At 53.1% G+C, this 16,962-nt stretch overlaps 1 protein-coding gene across 1 annotated transcript in view; it reads left to right on the top strand.

The window, feature by feature from the left end:
• The window catches only part of LOC143692452 (uncharacterized), a 358,232-nt gene extending 349,616 nt beyond the window's left edge, over positions 1-8,616 (top strand). Inside the window, 1 exon segment of the mRNA XM_077172684.1 lies at positions 8,138-8,616. Coding sequence (XP_077028799.1) covers positions 8,138-8,616 — 479 coding nt within the window.
• The last annotated feature ends 8,346 nt before the right edge of the window (positions 8,617-16,962 follow it).

Raw genomic sequence — 16,962 nt, 5'->3', positions numbered from 1 at the left:
GACCCGGCCCCTTCCAGCCCAAGGGGAAAGGGCCCCCCCAGGCCTTGTTAGCCACAGACAGCATGGTAAAGCTGAACAGCAAAGGGCCTGGGGCATTATTCTGGAATTAACATGGTGCCAGCTCCATGGACAACAGAATTCTTGTTCCTAACTCCAATGAGATTGAGAGAAATGAATGAAGAACGGTGTCACTAAAGTACTACTGGTGTCTGTAAGTTGTACCTTGATAGTCAGCCAGAATCTTTGTCTGCCACAAACACCTCTAGAGTTTCACCAAGGGGTTAGTCATCAAAATGTAATGATGAGTTCTGATGGATTGCTGAGCTACTTTTGTAATTCTTTGCTAATGATGATGTGCTTTGCTGAGCTTTTCCTTTTGTAATTCTTTGCAGCTGTGCATGATATAAATGACACAATTCCTTCAATTGGTGTCTGTGTCTTTGGTAGTGACCCTGCCCACTGGAGAAACAGGGCCCCCTCTTGCCTGAGTGTTACCTGGGAAGGCAGAAACCCTCCCTCCAAAATTCCCCCTTCCTCCTTGTTCCCCCCCTTCATACCCTGAGCATGGTGTGCTCTGGTCTGGGGTGTGCCCAGGGTCAGTTGGGGTCACCTGTCCTGGCTGTGTCCCCTGCCCAGCTCCCCCGCAGCCCCAGCCCCTCCCCAGCGTGGCTGGACGAGGGGCAGGACAGGCCTTGGCTGTGCTGCAGCTCAGCAAGAACAAAACCATCTCTGCGTGCTCAGCGCTGTGCTCAGCACCCGGCCCAGCAGTGTCTCAGTGCCAGGGGCTGTGCCCCCAGTGCCTGCCAGGGCTTTCCATGGCAACTGCCAGGCCAGGTGACCCAGGTGTCCCCCCAGTGCCGGTTGCCATGGAAACAGTGCCCAGCGCTGCCCCTTTCTGTCTGGCTGACCTGGCCTTTGGCCCTGGCAGTGCCCTTGGCTGCTGGTTCCTGGTGCCCGAGCGGCCAGCGCGGCACAGGGCAGGTGGCCATGGCACAGCCCCAGCAAGGGATCCCCTCTGGCCCTGGGCACTGACACCAGCCCTGAGCAAGGGGCCCAGGGCAGCTTTCCATGGCCACCAACCACCACAATGGGTCTGGGCATTGGTTGCCATGGCACCAAACCAAGGAACGGGTCCCTCTGGCCGTTGCCATGGCACCTGGTGGCACCAACGAGTGTCACTGCAATTGTACCTGGAACAGCCCTGGCACCGCTTTGTCCTCAGGGTTGCCATGGCAGCCCAGGGCAGCAACAGCTCTGCAGGCAGGGGGCCATGGAACCTGGCTGCAGAAATGGCTCCTTGGGCTGGTTTCCAAGGAAACCTGAACTGATGGGGGTTGCCATGGCACCCAAAGCCAGCAGTGGGGTCCCTTCAGTGTCCATGGCAACAGTCCCTTGCAATGGCCCAGTGCAGGTTGGGATGATGATCCACCCTCACAGCTGGCCCAGGCAGGTCTGGAGTGCTCTTGGTGGCAGCTTGGGCTTGGCACACACTTGAGGAGGATTTCTGTTTGCAATGGGGAAACTCAGGAGTTTTAGATTGCTTCAAAAAATTAAAAAGGGAAAATCCCTCTTTGGCTGTTTGCAGCCAGTTCTCCAAGCAAAGCAGGTCCCAGGTGAGTGAGGGGAGACAGGATGGGGTTCACAGGTGTGTTTGCAGTATGCTACACTGAACCCAATGAAAGGAAGAAGGGGGCACCGTGCCCTTTTTGCAACAATAGCCTTGGAAGTTGTCCCACCTCTCGGCCTGGCTGCACTTCTCCTGAGTTTTGGGTGGTCCCTCACAGAAGATCCCTCACTTGCGTTACAACCACTGTGACAGACAGACTGAGATGTAAGAAGCCTCTCCATCAAAGACCAGGACATGAAATCCCTATGGGAAAAGGCCCCCACACTCTTTCCAAGGACTGGGACTGAGACCCCCAACCTGGGGGAGGTGTGTGGGGGAGGCAAGCTGACCAAAGCGAGATGGATGTTGCAGGTGTGAGCAGTGGACCAAGAAGACAATGGCTCTCGCCCACTGCTGAGAACATGGACTGTGTGTACCCTTCTCTAAATACCATTCTTTCCCCCCAAAAATACAATAGACTACCTTTGATTCGGTTTCAAGTTTTACCCCTTCCCCCACCAAAAAAAAGAGTATAATTAGAGTTTGGATGAACTGCAACCCTGAGACCTCCCCAGATGTGACCTGGTGAACTCCATTGGCTGGACATTGAAGGACTTTGTCGTTCTACGTTTGGTAGCTCTATACCTTCCTTTCTCTTCCTCCCTCTTTTTCCCTTTCCCCCAATTCCTCCCCAAAGCATTTTTTTTGTGGTTATTCAATAAAGGTACATTTGTTTTAATTATCACTTCAACCCCCTGTACCACGTTGGTGTTTTTTGCACTCTGAGATCAACCCACGAACCATCTCGAAACCTGTTCGTAAGGACGGATTGTGACACTTGCATACATATTATAGAAACCTTCTATTAAACCTTAAAAATTCTCTAAAAATTCATGTCCAACATTACTGGGTCTGGCACTGCCCAGATCTGCTGTTTGCTGCCACCACCAGTGCCCAGATCTGGAAATTCCCTTGTTCCGGCAGAGCCAAGTCCAGCAATTTTCTGGTAAAGAAAGCCAAAATCTGGCAATTTCCACTGCCGGCACCGGCAATGCCAAGATCTGGTGTTTGCTGCCACTGCCCCTACCCTGATCTGGACATTTCTCGGTTCCAACACAGCCCAAGTGCAGCAATTTTTTGGAAAAAGAAGTCAAAACGCAGCAATTTCCTGGTGCCAAGACTGTCACTTCCCAGACGTGGTGTTTGATGGCACCGCCCATGCCCAGATCTGGACATTTCCCTGTGCCACCACAGCCCAAGTGCAGCAATTTGCTGGCAAAGAAAGCCAAAAGCAGGCAAATACCTGGTGCCTACACTATTCTGATCTCGTGTGTGCTGACACCACCAGTGCCCAGATCTAGAATTTTTCAGATGCCTGCACAGCACAATTCCAGCAGTTTTCTGGCACAGAAAGTTCACATTTGGCAATTTCCCAGTGCCAGAACATTCCCCACCAAGATCTGCTGTGCGCTGGCACTGCCAGTGCCCACATCTGGATATTTCCCAGTGCTGGCACAACCCAAATGCAGCAATTTTCTGGCAAGAAAAGCCAAACCCCGGCAGCTTCCTGGTGCTGCCACCAGCACCACTGTCTCTGTCCCTCTGGAGCCTCTCAGGAACCCTGGGCCAGTCCCGAGTCGGCAGACACCGGGGGCAGCCCCGACACGGCCGACAGCGGGGAGACACTCTCTGTGCCCCGAGGGTACTGAGGCACCTGGGCTGGGCGCCTGTGCAGCACAAGAGACACCAGAGACATCGGTAGAAGATAAAGGGCCGGCTCTTAGCAGGGGTTAATGTGACCGTGGTCACAGGGGTTTTCAGGGGAAGTAAGAGACGAGAATGTTGACTCCATGATCAGAAGGCTTGATTTATTATTTTATGATATATATATTATATTATAACTATGCTAAAAAGAAATAGGAAAGGAAAAGGTTTCCTCAGAAACTAGCTAAGCTAAGAATAGAAAAGAAAAGAATGATAACAAAGGCAGCTCTCTCGGACCCTGTCCGAGATAGGTCGGTCCTTGATTGGCCATTAATTATAAACATCCAAGATGGGCCAATCACAGGTGGACCTGTTGCATTCCACAGCAGCAGATAACCATTGTTTACATTCTGTCTCTGAGGCCTCTTAACTTCTCAGAAGGAAAAATCCTAAAGAAAGGATCTTTAGTGAAAAGATGTCTGTGACATGTCACCTTTTTTTATTTAGTTAAATTAAAAAGAAAAGTGTTTGTAATTTTCTCTGCTGGGCACATGCAGAGGAAAGAACAAACACTTGACAGGTTATCTGTTACCAACAGAACTTGGGCCAAGTGCTCCTGTAGAATGAACAGGGAATTTCTTCACCTGTAGAACATAAAATTCTATCATATCACTAAACCATTTACAATATAAGAAAATGCAAAAGCAATGCAAAGAAAGTTCAAGTCCAAGCAGCTGAGTTTCAGGAAAAGTCCATGGACTGCAGATGCTCCTCTTTGCCATCTCTGAAAGTTCCTTTTGGTCCTGAAACTGGCTTGCTACAGAAAAATCCATCAATAGTTATCAAAAGTCCATTGACAGTCATCAAACAATTTCAAACAATTTTGAGAAGATTTCTGGAATGTCTTGCCACAGCCCTTTATTGAACCACTTGGGCTGAAGCTATCTTTTGGCCCTTCAATGCTTCTGAGCTGCTGCCAGCTATTTCAACTCTTTTTATTTAATTTAATTTTTTTCTTTTTTTTTTCTTTTTTTTTTTGTCGGAAAGAGCAGCAGCAGCAGCAGAGGAGCCTGAGAGAGGCCCTGGGGGGCCCTGGCCCATGTGGAAGGATCAGGAACCCCAGACCTGGCCCACAAAACGGTGGCCCAGGACCTGAATGGGGAAGCAAAGCCCCCAAACCCAGCAGGAGGCCGGGAGGTGGCCCTGGTCCAGGGACCCGAGCCCAACAGCCCAGGCCCGGCCCACGTGGCAGGCTCTGCATTGTCACAGACCCGCACCCTGCTGCCAGTACAATGGCAGAACAGGTGATCAAACGCTTCCTCCCCCAAAATCACCGAGGCATGCCAGCAATGGGGGGACAGAAGCTGCCCCGAGGATCTTCATCTCGGGTCTGGGAATGTTTGTTCCCCATAGCAAACAAGCGATTGATTGCTTCCCGCTGTTCCCCTTGCCTCTGCAATGCAAATGCAAAAGGCGTCCCTCCCATCTGCCTCCCGGCACCACGCCAAACCTCTCCGGCCGGGGGACCGGGGGCAGAACTTTCTGGAGCCACCTCCCCAACGCCACTGGGGCGTGTGAGGGACAGCAGGGATGGCAACCTCCAAGGGGCAGTCCCCAACCAAACACCCCCCACCCCGCCAAGAACGCTGAGTTTGAAAGCAGGCAGCCGGGCTGCACCCACACCCAGCTGTCGGGCCATGCCTCCTCCACGGAAGGAGAGGCTGACGCCCTCTTCCCCTGTCCCAGCTCCACCCGCAGGCGCAGCCCCGGGACAGCCCAAAAAACTCGGGGGGGAGTCACGCTGGGTGCAGGAGCCGCCGTGGCAGCTGCTGCCGGGGGCATTGGGACCGCGAGCAGCTCCGAGGGTCCCGCGGGCTCGGTGTCATTTTCAGCAGCATCCTGAACTGGGACTGGTTTGGCGGAAGGCGGCGAAGCCGCCGGGGGGGCTGGCGGGGGCGGCGGAGCCGGAGAGAATGAACCCCCCGCCAGGCCAGAAGCAGCAGCCGCGTCGTTGTCGCCTGGCAACACCGGCACAGCTGTGGGAAACGGTGCAAGCGACGCCGGATCTCCGTTGCCTGGCAACACCGGCGCAGCCGCGGGAAGCAGCGGAAGCGATGCCGGATCTCCGTTGCCTGGCAACACCGGCACAGCCGCAGGAAGCGGTGGAAGTGACACCAGATCTCCGTTGCCTGGTAACACCGGCGCATCCGTGGGAAGCGCTGTTTCGGAGGTCAGCCGCGCAGGCGCAGAAGCCGGTGGAGCCGCGGGCGGGGCTGCCCGGAGAAGTGGCCACGGGGAGAGCTGGAGCGGCCCCCCAGGCACGGGAGGCGGCCCCGCGGGCCCCAGAGACGGGACCTCAGGCACCGATGCTGCCCCCAGCTCTGAGCAGGGCGGGGTCCAGGGGCCCGGCCGGGGTGGGCCCTGCAGGGCTGCCAGGGGCGGTGCCACCCACTCATCATCCCCTGGAGAGAGACGACGGGGGGAAAAGACGGCTCCGTCTGAGCATGCTCCAAAAACACAGGAAAAAAACCTTTTTCGGCTCCAGGTGAAACTTTGCCCCCCCCTGCTGCGATTCAGGGGGGCTGGGAAGCAGCAGATCGTCCCCCTCCAAAGGGTCTCCTCCCACGAGAATTGGGGGGAATGGGGCTTGCCCCGTGCAGTTAGCAATCCAGGGAAAAACAGCTGCTCTCCGTTGCAAAACTGGAAAAAGTGCGCTGAACACTGGATAAATCCAGGGGTACCCAAACCCACTGTTCAAAACTACTTGGAAAATGGATTCCATGCACTCCCACACAAACATATCAAGGGCATAGAGTACATTTGTAAAAAACACAAAGAGCTTTGCCCATCGAAAAAACTCATAGAAATATCTCTCCAACAGGAGAATTCCATCCTCTTCACCCCATTTGTGCCAGAGGGCAATAAGTCTCTCCTCTGAAGGGGAGAAATGAACCTTGGCCTTGGTGGGACAACCCCACCACCTTTGCAGCCGTAATCTGTGAAGGCCAGATTCTTCAGGAGGGGAAAAACCAACAGTACCTTGTGACAGTGTCCAGCACTCTGTGGCCAGCTGCTTGGTGCTGCTGAGCTTTCTGGACATCTTCCCTGAGGCTTTTCAGAAGGTTCTCTTTGTGGTCAGCCTTACTGTGAAGTCTGTCCAAATCAGGATCTCAGTTCTTCAGCTCCTGGCTGGAATCCACTTCTGTGGTCACTTGGGAGGTGACCATCAATGCCACATACTCGGGGTTTATCCAGTGCAGCAGCTCCTCTGGGGGTCTCACCAATAGATGATTTTCCTCTTCAGTCACTCAGGGTCACCAACTGTGACCATGTTCACAGGGGTTCTTGGATGAGGGAAGAGACGAGAATGTTGACTCCATGTTCAGAAGGCTTGATTTATTATTTTATGATATATATGTATATATATTACACTATAACTATACTAAGAAGTAAAAGAAGGACAGGTTTTCTCAGAAGCTTGCTAAGCTAAGAATAGAAAAGAAAAGAATGATAACAAAGGCAGCTCTCTCCGACTCTGTCCAAGATACCTCTGTCTTGACTGGCCATTAATTAAAAACATCCAAGAGGGTCCAATCACAGGTGGACCTGTTGCATTCCACAACAGCAGATAATAATTGTTTACATTCTGTCTCTGAGGCCTCTCAGCTTCTCAGAAGGAAAAATCCTAAAGAAAGGATTTTTAGTGAAAAGATGTCTGCAACAGTGGTGTTCACCCCCTGAGCAGGGATTCCCCCACGTTTTCAGGTTGCAGTGTAAGATGGAACCAAATGCATGTTTTCAATGCCCATCTTCATCAACTGCTATAAACAGGTGGGGCAGGGTTCTTGATCTCTTCCATGACTCAGCCCTGATAACGCCCTCCAGGGGAGATATCTTCTGGGAATGGGCCATTGAGTGTCACTGCAGGACTGATCAAATTCCATCCTCCCATTGTGGGATGCTCCGCCCAGGGGGAGGATCCAAGCATTCCTACCTGGATATAAGCTGAGCCTTGCAACACCAGGAGCAGCTTGCCTACTGGATTCCCAGAGGACAAGAGCTCCAGAACCACCACTGGACCTTCAGAGGAAGACCAGACCCTTCTACAGGATCACTGCTTGGACAGAATCACGTTCATCACTCCAACAGGACTGCAGCCACCATTTAATGGGACTGCAGCCACCACCCTGAGCAGCAACAGGGTGTCAGGTTATATCCAGACTCTGTCAGTTTAAGGCAGTGTTTCTGTATCATTGCCTTGATTGCAATTTTCATATTGAATTGCAATTCTGGCTTAGACTCTCCCCCAGGTTTTCCATCAAACCAGAACAAAACTCAACGTGCTGATCCCTTGTTATCCTCCCCAAAGAGAATTTCCCATTCCCAAACCTTTGTGGATGGAGAGGAAAGCTGAGAGGAAGAGGAAGATGTCCCAGGAGCCCCAGGCAGGTGAGGAGGAAGTCAGTGCCCCTTTCCCCCTCTCTCCTGCTCCATCTCCCAGCCCAGCACAGCCCCCGGCTGCAGGACAACCCTGCTGCCAACCCCGTCCTGCTGGGGATGCACTGGGGGGATCTCCTTCCCCTTCCCTCTGGCACGGAGGCAAATCCCATCCTCTCCTTGTCCTTCTTCCCCCAGGGAAGGAGCTGAGGATGGAGACCAGGCAGGAAAAATCTCTTTTGCAGACCCTTGTGGAAGAGGCCGTTTTGAGTGACTCCACAGTGCAGCATTCCAATGGGGATGAAAATCCCAGAAGTTCCCACACGAGGAGGGGGTCTAAACCCAGCCCAGGGTGCTCTGAGGAGGAAAGATCCACCCTGAGCCAGGAAGGTGGACAGAGCTTCAGCCAGAGCTCAGAGCTGGTGGCCCATGAGCAGCTTCATGATGGGAAAAAGCCCCACAAGTGCTTGGAGTGTGGGAAGAGCTTCAGGCAGAGCAGCACCCTGATCAGCCACCAGATGATCCACACTGGGGAATGGCCCTACGAGTGTGGGGAGTGTGGGAAGGGCTTCAGCTGCAGCTCCACCCTTTTGACCCACCAGTGCATCCACACTGGGGAGAGGCCCTACGAGTGTCCTGAATGCCAGAAGAGGTTTCACACCAGCCCTGATCTCGCCAGGCACCGGCAGATTCACACAGAAGAAAGGCCCTTCCACTGCCCTGACTGTGGGAAGGGCTTCAAGCGCAAGTCCCACCTCATCAGGCACCAGCGCATCCACACTGGGGAGAGACCCTACGAGTGCCCCACGTGTGGGAAGAGCTTCACCAGCAGCTCTCATTTGACAAGACACCAACGGAGCCACCAGTAAATGAAGCCCTGCAAGTGCCTCGATTGCAGGAACAGCTTCATGCACCACTCCAGCTTCATCCCCCATGGGAGAAGCCAGATTGGAAAGAGCCCTGGTGATCCATGTTCCCTGTGATCCATGCTGGGAAGACACCTGTACCTTTTCCTGCCCCTTCCAATGACCTGATGTGGCACTGAAAAACATGAGGGTCTGGCCATGGCCCTGTCATTAAACCTCAGATCATTGCCAGGGACAGGAAAGGGACTCTCTCTCTCTCCCTGAGGAGAAGGGTGTCCTTTCCAGGCAAGAAATATTGTAGCCAGGCAGACCCTGTGAGTTGTGTTGTAGTTTTCCCTGTAAACAGTTTTATTTATCCCTTCTGTTATCAATATTGTTTCTGTTCCTGTTTGTTCCTTATCCCGTTGCTGTTCCCAATAAATTGTTCTTAAACCAGTCCGGGATCTTTGCCTTTTGTGCTTTCCATGGGAGGCGGGAGGGCAGCGAGGGCAGCGCGGTTTTAGCGGCAGCAGGAAATTGGGGAATCCCATTCCTGAAGCCCGGCCCATGGAAACCGAGCATCCCAGCTGGTGGCAGCCCTGGTGGCCATGGCAGCAGCCTTGGGAGCGGGTCCCTGGCTGGGGCTGTGGGAACCTCTTCCCTCTGGGGCCCAGGGACAGGAGTGGAGGGAGCAGCTACAGCTGAGTCGGGGCAGGCTCAGGTTGGATGTCAGGAAAAGGTTTTTGGCCAGAGGCTGCTGGGGCCCTGGCCAGGCTCCCCAGGGAAGGGTCCCAGCTCCAGGGCTCTCTGAGCTGCAGCAGCATTTGGCCAGCGCTGCCAGGCCCAGGCTGGCATTGTTGGGGTGTCCTGTGCAGGGCCAGCAGTTGGACTGGAGTATCCTGATGGGTCCCTCCCAGCTCAGCCAATTCTGTGCTTCTGGGATCCCCTGAGCCTGGGGATGGGGCTGCCAATGGTTGCCATGGCAACGGGCTCTGGCTGCAGGCCTGAGCTGGTGTCCATGGCAACCAGCCCTGGCATGGGGTCTCCATGGAGCTGCCAAAGGACTGAGCATAGCAACAGGGGACTGGTGATGGTTGCCATGGAAACTGACCATAGCAACAGGGGGCTGGTAATGGTTGCCATTGAAACTGACCATAGCAACAGGGGGCTGGTGATGGTTGCCTGCTAAGGGTCAGATTTTTCACAGGCCCTCAGAGGGGCTCCATGGGGACTTTCCAAGAGTCTCCAGGCTGTTCCAGAGCTGGAATGTCACAGGCAGAGACAGGGGGTCCATGGAGACCTCCCAGGCGTTTCTGGGATGGTAAAGAGCCCTGTGGTCAGAGGCAGTCACAGCCATTCCATGGTGACATCCCAGGAGTGCCCAGGCTGCCAAAGAGCCGGGATGTCCCAGACACTCACATGGGTTCCTGTCATGACCACAGTGGGAGCTTCAGGCAACATTTATTAGAGAAGCTCCTGTTGGGTCACGAGGTGAAGAAACGATCCCCAATACTCCCCATAGATCCCCAAATGTCACTGTGTAATCAGTGTTCCATGCTTTCTTTCCGATGGAAAACAACCATCCTTATCCTCCAGGTGTCCATGTCTGAAATTGGGATTCCACCTCTAAAATTCTGTATATCCAAGGGTTGCTCCCAGGCACAATCTGCCAGTATCATCAAGTCTGGCTGGCCTTGGCCTCTGGTGACTGCCCCTGCAACACTGGGGCTGGGTCCTTCCCTTCCTATGGAGATCACTGGGACACTGTGGGAACCTCATGGAACCAAGGGGATCATTGCGGCACCACTGGAGCCCATGGAACCAAGGGGCCATGGTGACACAGCGGGGCTTCATGGAACCCAGAGACCATTATGGCTCTGTGGGGCCTGATGGAACCATGGAGACCATGGGGACCCTTCAGGGCCTGGTGTCACCAAGGGGGCATTATGACTCCTCAGGGCCTCAGGGAAGCAAGGGACCATTGGGACACTGTGGGGCCCCATGGAACTGAGGGAACATTGAACAGGCCTGGCTGGCTTGGCCTCCCAGAGGTCCCCTGACAGGTCTGGCTGACGTTGCAATGTCATGGGCCGCCTCTCATCAGCTCCTGGAACACTGGGGCTCCGTGCTTTCCTTGCTATGGGAAAGAACCGCCCCCCTTTTCAGATGCCCATTGCCAAAATTGAAACTCTCCCTAAAGCAATTCCTATATGCAAGGATATCACTCAGAACAAAATCCTGCTTGCTCTGGCTGGCCTTGGCCTCTGGTGGCCATTTCTCATCTGCCCCTGAAACACTGGGGCTCTGTTCCTTCCTTCCTATGGAAAAGAACCGGCTTTCAGGTCCAGGGACCATGGCCAAAATTAGAATTTGGCCTCTCAATTCTGTTTATCCAAGGACTGATCTCAGACAAAAGTAGCCAGGACAGACAGGTCAAGCTGGCCCTGTCCTCTGGTGATTTTCTTAGACTCTGAGCTGAATGTTTTCATTTGAAATCACCTTGGAGAGGGCCGAGAGATCTCCCACGGAGGTATTTTGAAACCTCGGGCACATGAGCACTACCTATGGACAAAGGAGCTCTGTGCTCTGTGCAGTTGTGAGGGTTTGGCATCATGGAAGTGATGTTCTAAGAGAAGCTGCTAGCAGTTTTCTCCATGTCTGACAAAAAAAACAATCAGTAATTATCTTTGAGAATTGACAATCTGTTAAACCACTAAGGAAACTGTACACGCCTCTGTGAAGACATATGTTAAAGATGAGAAAGCCTGGGAGGGTCTCTTTCCCTTCTGGCTGGCACAGAGGTAACAAGGCTGACCCGGCCCCGTCTCAGCCAGGCCGGGCCAGGCGGCTCCTGCCGTGGGGCCGGGCCCCTTCCCAGGGACCCCGCCAGGCCCCATCGGCTGCCGGGCAGGGCAGGGGAGGCCGCGGGGCCGAGGCCGGGCCGGGCCATGGCTGCAGTTGGGAACATCTGGGCCCTGCTGAGCCCTGCCCCGCCGCCAGCCCGGGCCCAGCCAGGATCCGCCGGGCCCCAGGAGCAGCCCCGGGCCGGGCCGGCTCAGCCAAGATTCTGCCACCCTTGGGCTTCAGCCGCAAGCCCCGGGCAGGGGCAGGAGAAGCCATCGGCCCCCGGCCGTGCTGCTGCTGTGCTCTGGCCTGGCTGCTGAGATCCTGGCCCTGCCCCAGCGCGGCCCATCCTGACACAGCCCCAGCGCAGCCGCTGCAGAAACCTCCATTGTAAAACAGCTCCGGCTGCAAGCACCGAGCCCGGCCGGGGGCACGGAACCATCTGCAGGCCCCTGGTGAGATATGAACTCTTTCAGTGCTTCCATCCTCCCTCCAGTGAGAGAAAAGGACAAAGTGCAGGCACACAGAGGAGCAACATGAAGACACCGAGGTCAATGAAGGGGAAGTTGAGTCCCAGATGGGAGGGATAAGGAGATACCTTGATAGTGGGGCTGAAATCCTCTTGTAAAGCTATGGAGAAGGATATAATTAATATGTCAGACTCTCTTTTTCCCTATAACTAATTGAAAATTTGGGGAGATGACTTGTTCTGCAAAAACCTCCATGCTAAAGTAAGCAAATGTTGAAGGAGCTGTGATCCCATCAGAAGTTTAAACAGAGGAAGAGAGAAGAGTGGTGAGAATCTGTGCTATCAGGGAGAGAAGAAGAAGATCTCTGTTCTCAGAGATGAAGATGATTTCAGAAATAGATGAAGAGATTCTTTGCTCTTCAACAGCTCATCTTTAAACTCATACCCCATACATTGACATGGCCCATAAAAACAGCTGTGGGAAAAGCTATGAAAAATGGAAGGGACTTCACAATTGCAGATTTTCTGGGCAGCTGCTATTTGTGGGAATTGAGAGCCACGAGAGCACTTTTTTCTTATGGAGAAGACTCCATAGCATGAAAGAGAGACTCCTCTCCCTAAGTGAACTGAAGAAAGAATGTTCTAGATGGTGTAAACTGACTGAAACTTTCAGGTTTTGTCTCTTTGCACTTTCAGTAACAAAGAAAAGGTTGTAGGGAGAGGAGAAGTGTTCAGATTCTTATTACTCTTTCTTCTATTTACTGGTAATGAACTTTTTCTATGTACCCTTTTAAAATTTTGAGCCTACTTTGCCTTTCTCCTAATCCTATCTCACAGCAGGAAATGAGTAAATATGTTCCAGTGAGTGCAATGGTAATTAGCCAACACTGATCCCACTGCACTAATAGATGCATTGGCTGAGAAATCTCAAATTAGCAAACCAAAAATCACTCCAGATACATTCCTGATAAACTGCATTCAAGCAGAGGGAAATCAAGGCAGAGCCATGGTTTGTCAGGACTTGCTGCATCCTGATGAGCCCTGTGGTGCATTTGGAGCTGAGCCCTTGAACCTCAGGGCCTGACTGGAGATTGCACAAACCTTTCCAGGAGTCAAAGCCAGAAGAAAACCCCAAAGTGTCTCAAAGCATGAATGGGTCTCAGTGAGGGCCATCCCTAACACAGGCTCCTCATGGACTCCTTGGAGGAGAGAACTGGAGGCTAGGATGGACCAAAAACTTCTCAGAGTCTCAATGTGAAAAGGAAATTCCGAACTACCTTAAAAAATTTGAGAATCTCAAAGCATTACTGAGCAGCACTGAGTGTCAGTACAAAGATCTCCAGGGACTCATTAAAGCAGATAATTGGGGCCATGATTGCACAAACCTCTCACAGAGTCTGTATCAAAAGGGAAACACCAAGTACCTTCAAATAACTGAAGTACCTCGAAGTATTAATGAGCCCCACTGAGTGTTGTTACTGACAAAGCCTCTCCAGGGACTAATTACAGCAGATAATTGGAGGCCAGGATTGCAGAAACCTCTCAGAGAGTCCAAGGCAAAAGCCAAAGCCAAAGTCCTTTGAAAAAGCTGCAGTCCCTGCAGGGAGCATGAAGGAGCCCCCAGGGCCATTGCTGAGCAAGGCTCCCCAGGGACTCCTTGCAGCAGATCCTTGAGGCCGCTGGGATGTGGGCTAGGGGGGGATGCTGAGGGCAGCACAAGGGGCTGACAGTGCCCAGCCTGGCTGGGGCTGTGCCAGGAGGCCCCAGGGCCTCAGGACAAGGTGTCTCCTCCCAGCCCTTGCTGGCACAGACCCTGCTGTGCCCCAGGGCACCAAGACTTGGCTTCTCTTTGTCCCCACCTGTCATCACTGCCTGCAGTTCTCTGCTCTGCCTGGGGCCTGGGGACACTTGCTCAGTCGTGTCCCTCAGTGGACCCATTAAAAGTCCAAGAAACTTTGGAGATGGATTCTGCCTTGGAGTTCTGCAGAGGTTTCTTCAGCTCCCTCTCAGGGACTGATGTTCAGGGCCTGAGCACAAAGCCCCAGAGGCTGATTAAAGTCCTTGTGCTGTGTCTGTGCTGCTGAGCTGGGCTGGGCTCCTGGCACAGAGGCAGCTCCTGGTCACCAAGAAGAGCTTCAAAAGCACATTTCTCTGGATGAGCAGCTCTTGTGCCAGCCCAGCAGGGCTGGGGCACTGCCTGCAGCCAGCCCGGGCACAGCCCAGAGGCACAGAGAGCTTCAATCAGTCAGGGCTGGGAAGGGGCTGAGAAGTGCCTGGGGCACAATCACTGCCAGCCCTTGGCACAGGAACCTCTGGCTGCAGGACAATGCAGCTGCAGCTCCTGGAGCCATCTCCTCAAGCTGGAACATGCCAATGCCTGCAGAGCCTGTGAGTACATTCTCTGCTTGTCTCTTGTGCAGAGCAGCCAGGGGTGCCCAGGGCTGTCCTGCAGAGCAGGGTCCTGCAGCCCAGGGCGCTGTGCTGGGGCAGGGACTCTGCTGCCTGCCAGGGACAGCTCTCAGCCAGCCCTGGCAGCTGCTCCCAGCGCTGGGGGAGAAGATCTGGGTGGGAGGAGACAGCTGGTGAGGCTTGGAAGTGTTCTCCTTGTGTGGGGAGGATGCTGCATTGTTCAGGACTGCTCCCAGCATGGCATTTACCTGCGGAACATTTCCAAGTAGATTATACAGGGAGAAGAGCAAGGCAGGGACTGAATAAAAGGGAAAATCCTGCTTTTTTAATCTACTACTATGGGTTGCTGGGATGGGAAATTGCCCATAGATATTAATCTCTCAGTTGAGGCTGAGATAAAAAAAAATAAAATTTCTCTCAGATATGAATAAATTGGGCAGTGACAGAAATCAGCCCTTAGAGGCAGCATCAGTGTTGCTTTTCCAGCCTCCTCAGGGTTGCTCTGACGTTGCCATCAGAGCCTGCAGAGCAAGAGCTGCCCCTGGGCAGTGCCTGAGCTGGGAGGGCTCTGCAGGGCAGAGCTGAGCCCCCAGGGCTGGGCTGGGCTCTGGCAGCACTGGCAGGGCCCAGCCCTGGGCACAGGGAAGCAGCTGCTGGCAGGGACAGCTCCAGGCAGCAGAGCCCTGGGCAGGCAGTGGGGGGAAAGTGCCCCCAGGCTGTGCTGGGATATTTCAAGTCCTCTCCAAACCCAACTATTCCATGATTACTTTTCTTACAGATCCCCATGCCAAGGCACAGCAAATGTCCAACAGCAGCTCCATCAGGCACTTCCTCCTGCTGGCATTGGCAGACACGCGGCAGCTGCAGCTCCTGCACTTCTGCCTCTTGCTGGGCATCTCCCTGGCTGCCCTCCTGGGCAACGGCCTCATCATCAGCGCCGTAGCCTGCGGCCACCACCTGCACACGCCCATGTTCTTCTTCCTGCTCAACCTGGCCCTCGCTGACCTGGGCTCCATCTGCACCACTGTCCCCAAAGCCATGCACAATTCCCTCTGGGACACCAGCAACATCTCCTACACTGGATGTGCTGCTCAGCTCTTTTTCTTTCTCTTCTTTATTGTAGCAGAGTTTTCCCTCCTGACCGTGATGTGCTACGACCGCTACGTGTCCATCTGCAAACCCCTGCACTACGGGACCCTCCTGGGCAGCAGAGCTTGTGCCCACATGGCAGCAGCTGCCTGGGCCAGTGCCTTTCTCTATTCACTGCTGCATACAGCCAATACATTTTCCCTGCCCCTGTGCCATGGCAATGCCCTTGGCCAGTTCTTCTGTGAAATCCCACAGATCCTCAAGCTCTCCTGTGCCAAATCCTACCTCAGGGAACTGGGGCTTCTTGGTGTGGGTGCCTTTTTGGCATTTGGTTGTTTTGTGTTCATTGTTTTCTCCTATGTGCAGATCTTCAGGGCTGTGCTGAGGATCCCCTCTGAGCAGGGACGGCACAAAGCCTTTTCCACCTGCCTCCCTCACCTGGTCGTGGTCTCCCTGTTCCTCAGCACTGCAGCGTTTGCTCACCTGAAGCCCCCCTCCATGTCCTCCCTATCCCTGGATCTGGCCCTGTCAGTTCTGTACTCAGTGGTGCCTCCAGCCCTGAACCCCCTCATCTACAGCCTGAGGAACCAGGAGCTCAAGGCTGCAGTGTGGAGACTGATGACTGGATGCTTTCAGAAACATTAAACTGCTGGGCAATTTCTGGAAATCACTTGCAATAAAAGTAGTATTGGATACTTCTCCTTGCTTTGGCTGTGGGGTTTTTTCTTTTGTTTTACTTTTTTCTGATTTTGAACAAAGACATATCATTCCTCTAGGCCATTTCTCATTTTGTTTCTCTCCACCTTCCCTGTGGCCATAGACTGTCTCAATGAGGGGCTGTGCTATTGAGAGGAATAGAGGATTTGTCTTTACAAAATATCTGTGGGTCTGCTGGTAGATAAAACTAGCTCTGGAAGATAAAAGAAACAACGTGAAGGATTCCACTGATTGATGAATGGAAAAAGAGATTTGCTTTTACAAATAAACTTTACGTTTGCTGATAAATGAAATTAGAGATTGAGAGATATAAAAAACAATGGGGAAGAAAAATCCCTAAATTCCATAAGAATTAAAAAGTAAAAGGGAGGGTTATACATTAGAGGGAAATCTTTGGAAAATCTTTGGTATCAGGCCTATCGGGGAGTCTGTACCCATCAAGTACCTCAGCCAATATGGAAAGAGAGAAGGGAAATGCAGCCAGGAAATTAGCAAAAAAAGATGGCTGCTGTAAAAATTCAAGAGATCCCAGGGGAATTCCCCATGTCTTCTCCCTTTATTCGAATAATGCTAGAAACGACTCCCCTGTCTCCATTTTGGACATAAAACTCTGGTGTTTGTGGATTAATGTTCCTAACACTCTCTGTGGCTTTAAATGAACTAAAGGATCTCCCAGCAGAGTTTTCTGCAGAGATGCCCTTTTGTTGCCTTCTCTGGAGCTGCGGCAGCAATGTCTGTGTGCAGAGCTGGGGCAGATCAGTGCTGGCCCAGCAGCTGTGCCCAGCAGCAGCAGCAGCAGCAGCACTTGGTGTTGCCAGTGCTGCTGCCGTGGCCCTGCCCCG

The sequence above is a fragment of the Agelaius phoeniceus genome, assembly GCF_051311805.1.
Source record: "Agelaius phoeniceus isolate bAgePho1 chromosome W unlocalized genomic scaffold, bAgePho1.hap1 SUPER_W_unloc_1, whole genome shotgun sequence".
Lineage (NCBI taxonomy): Eukaryota > Metazoa > Chordata > Aves > Passeriformes > Icteridae > Agelaius > Agelaius phoeniceus.
Note: the sequence above shows the minus strand (reverse complement) of the source record. Positions and strands in the feature narration are given on the sequence as shown.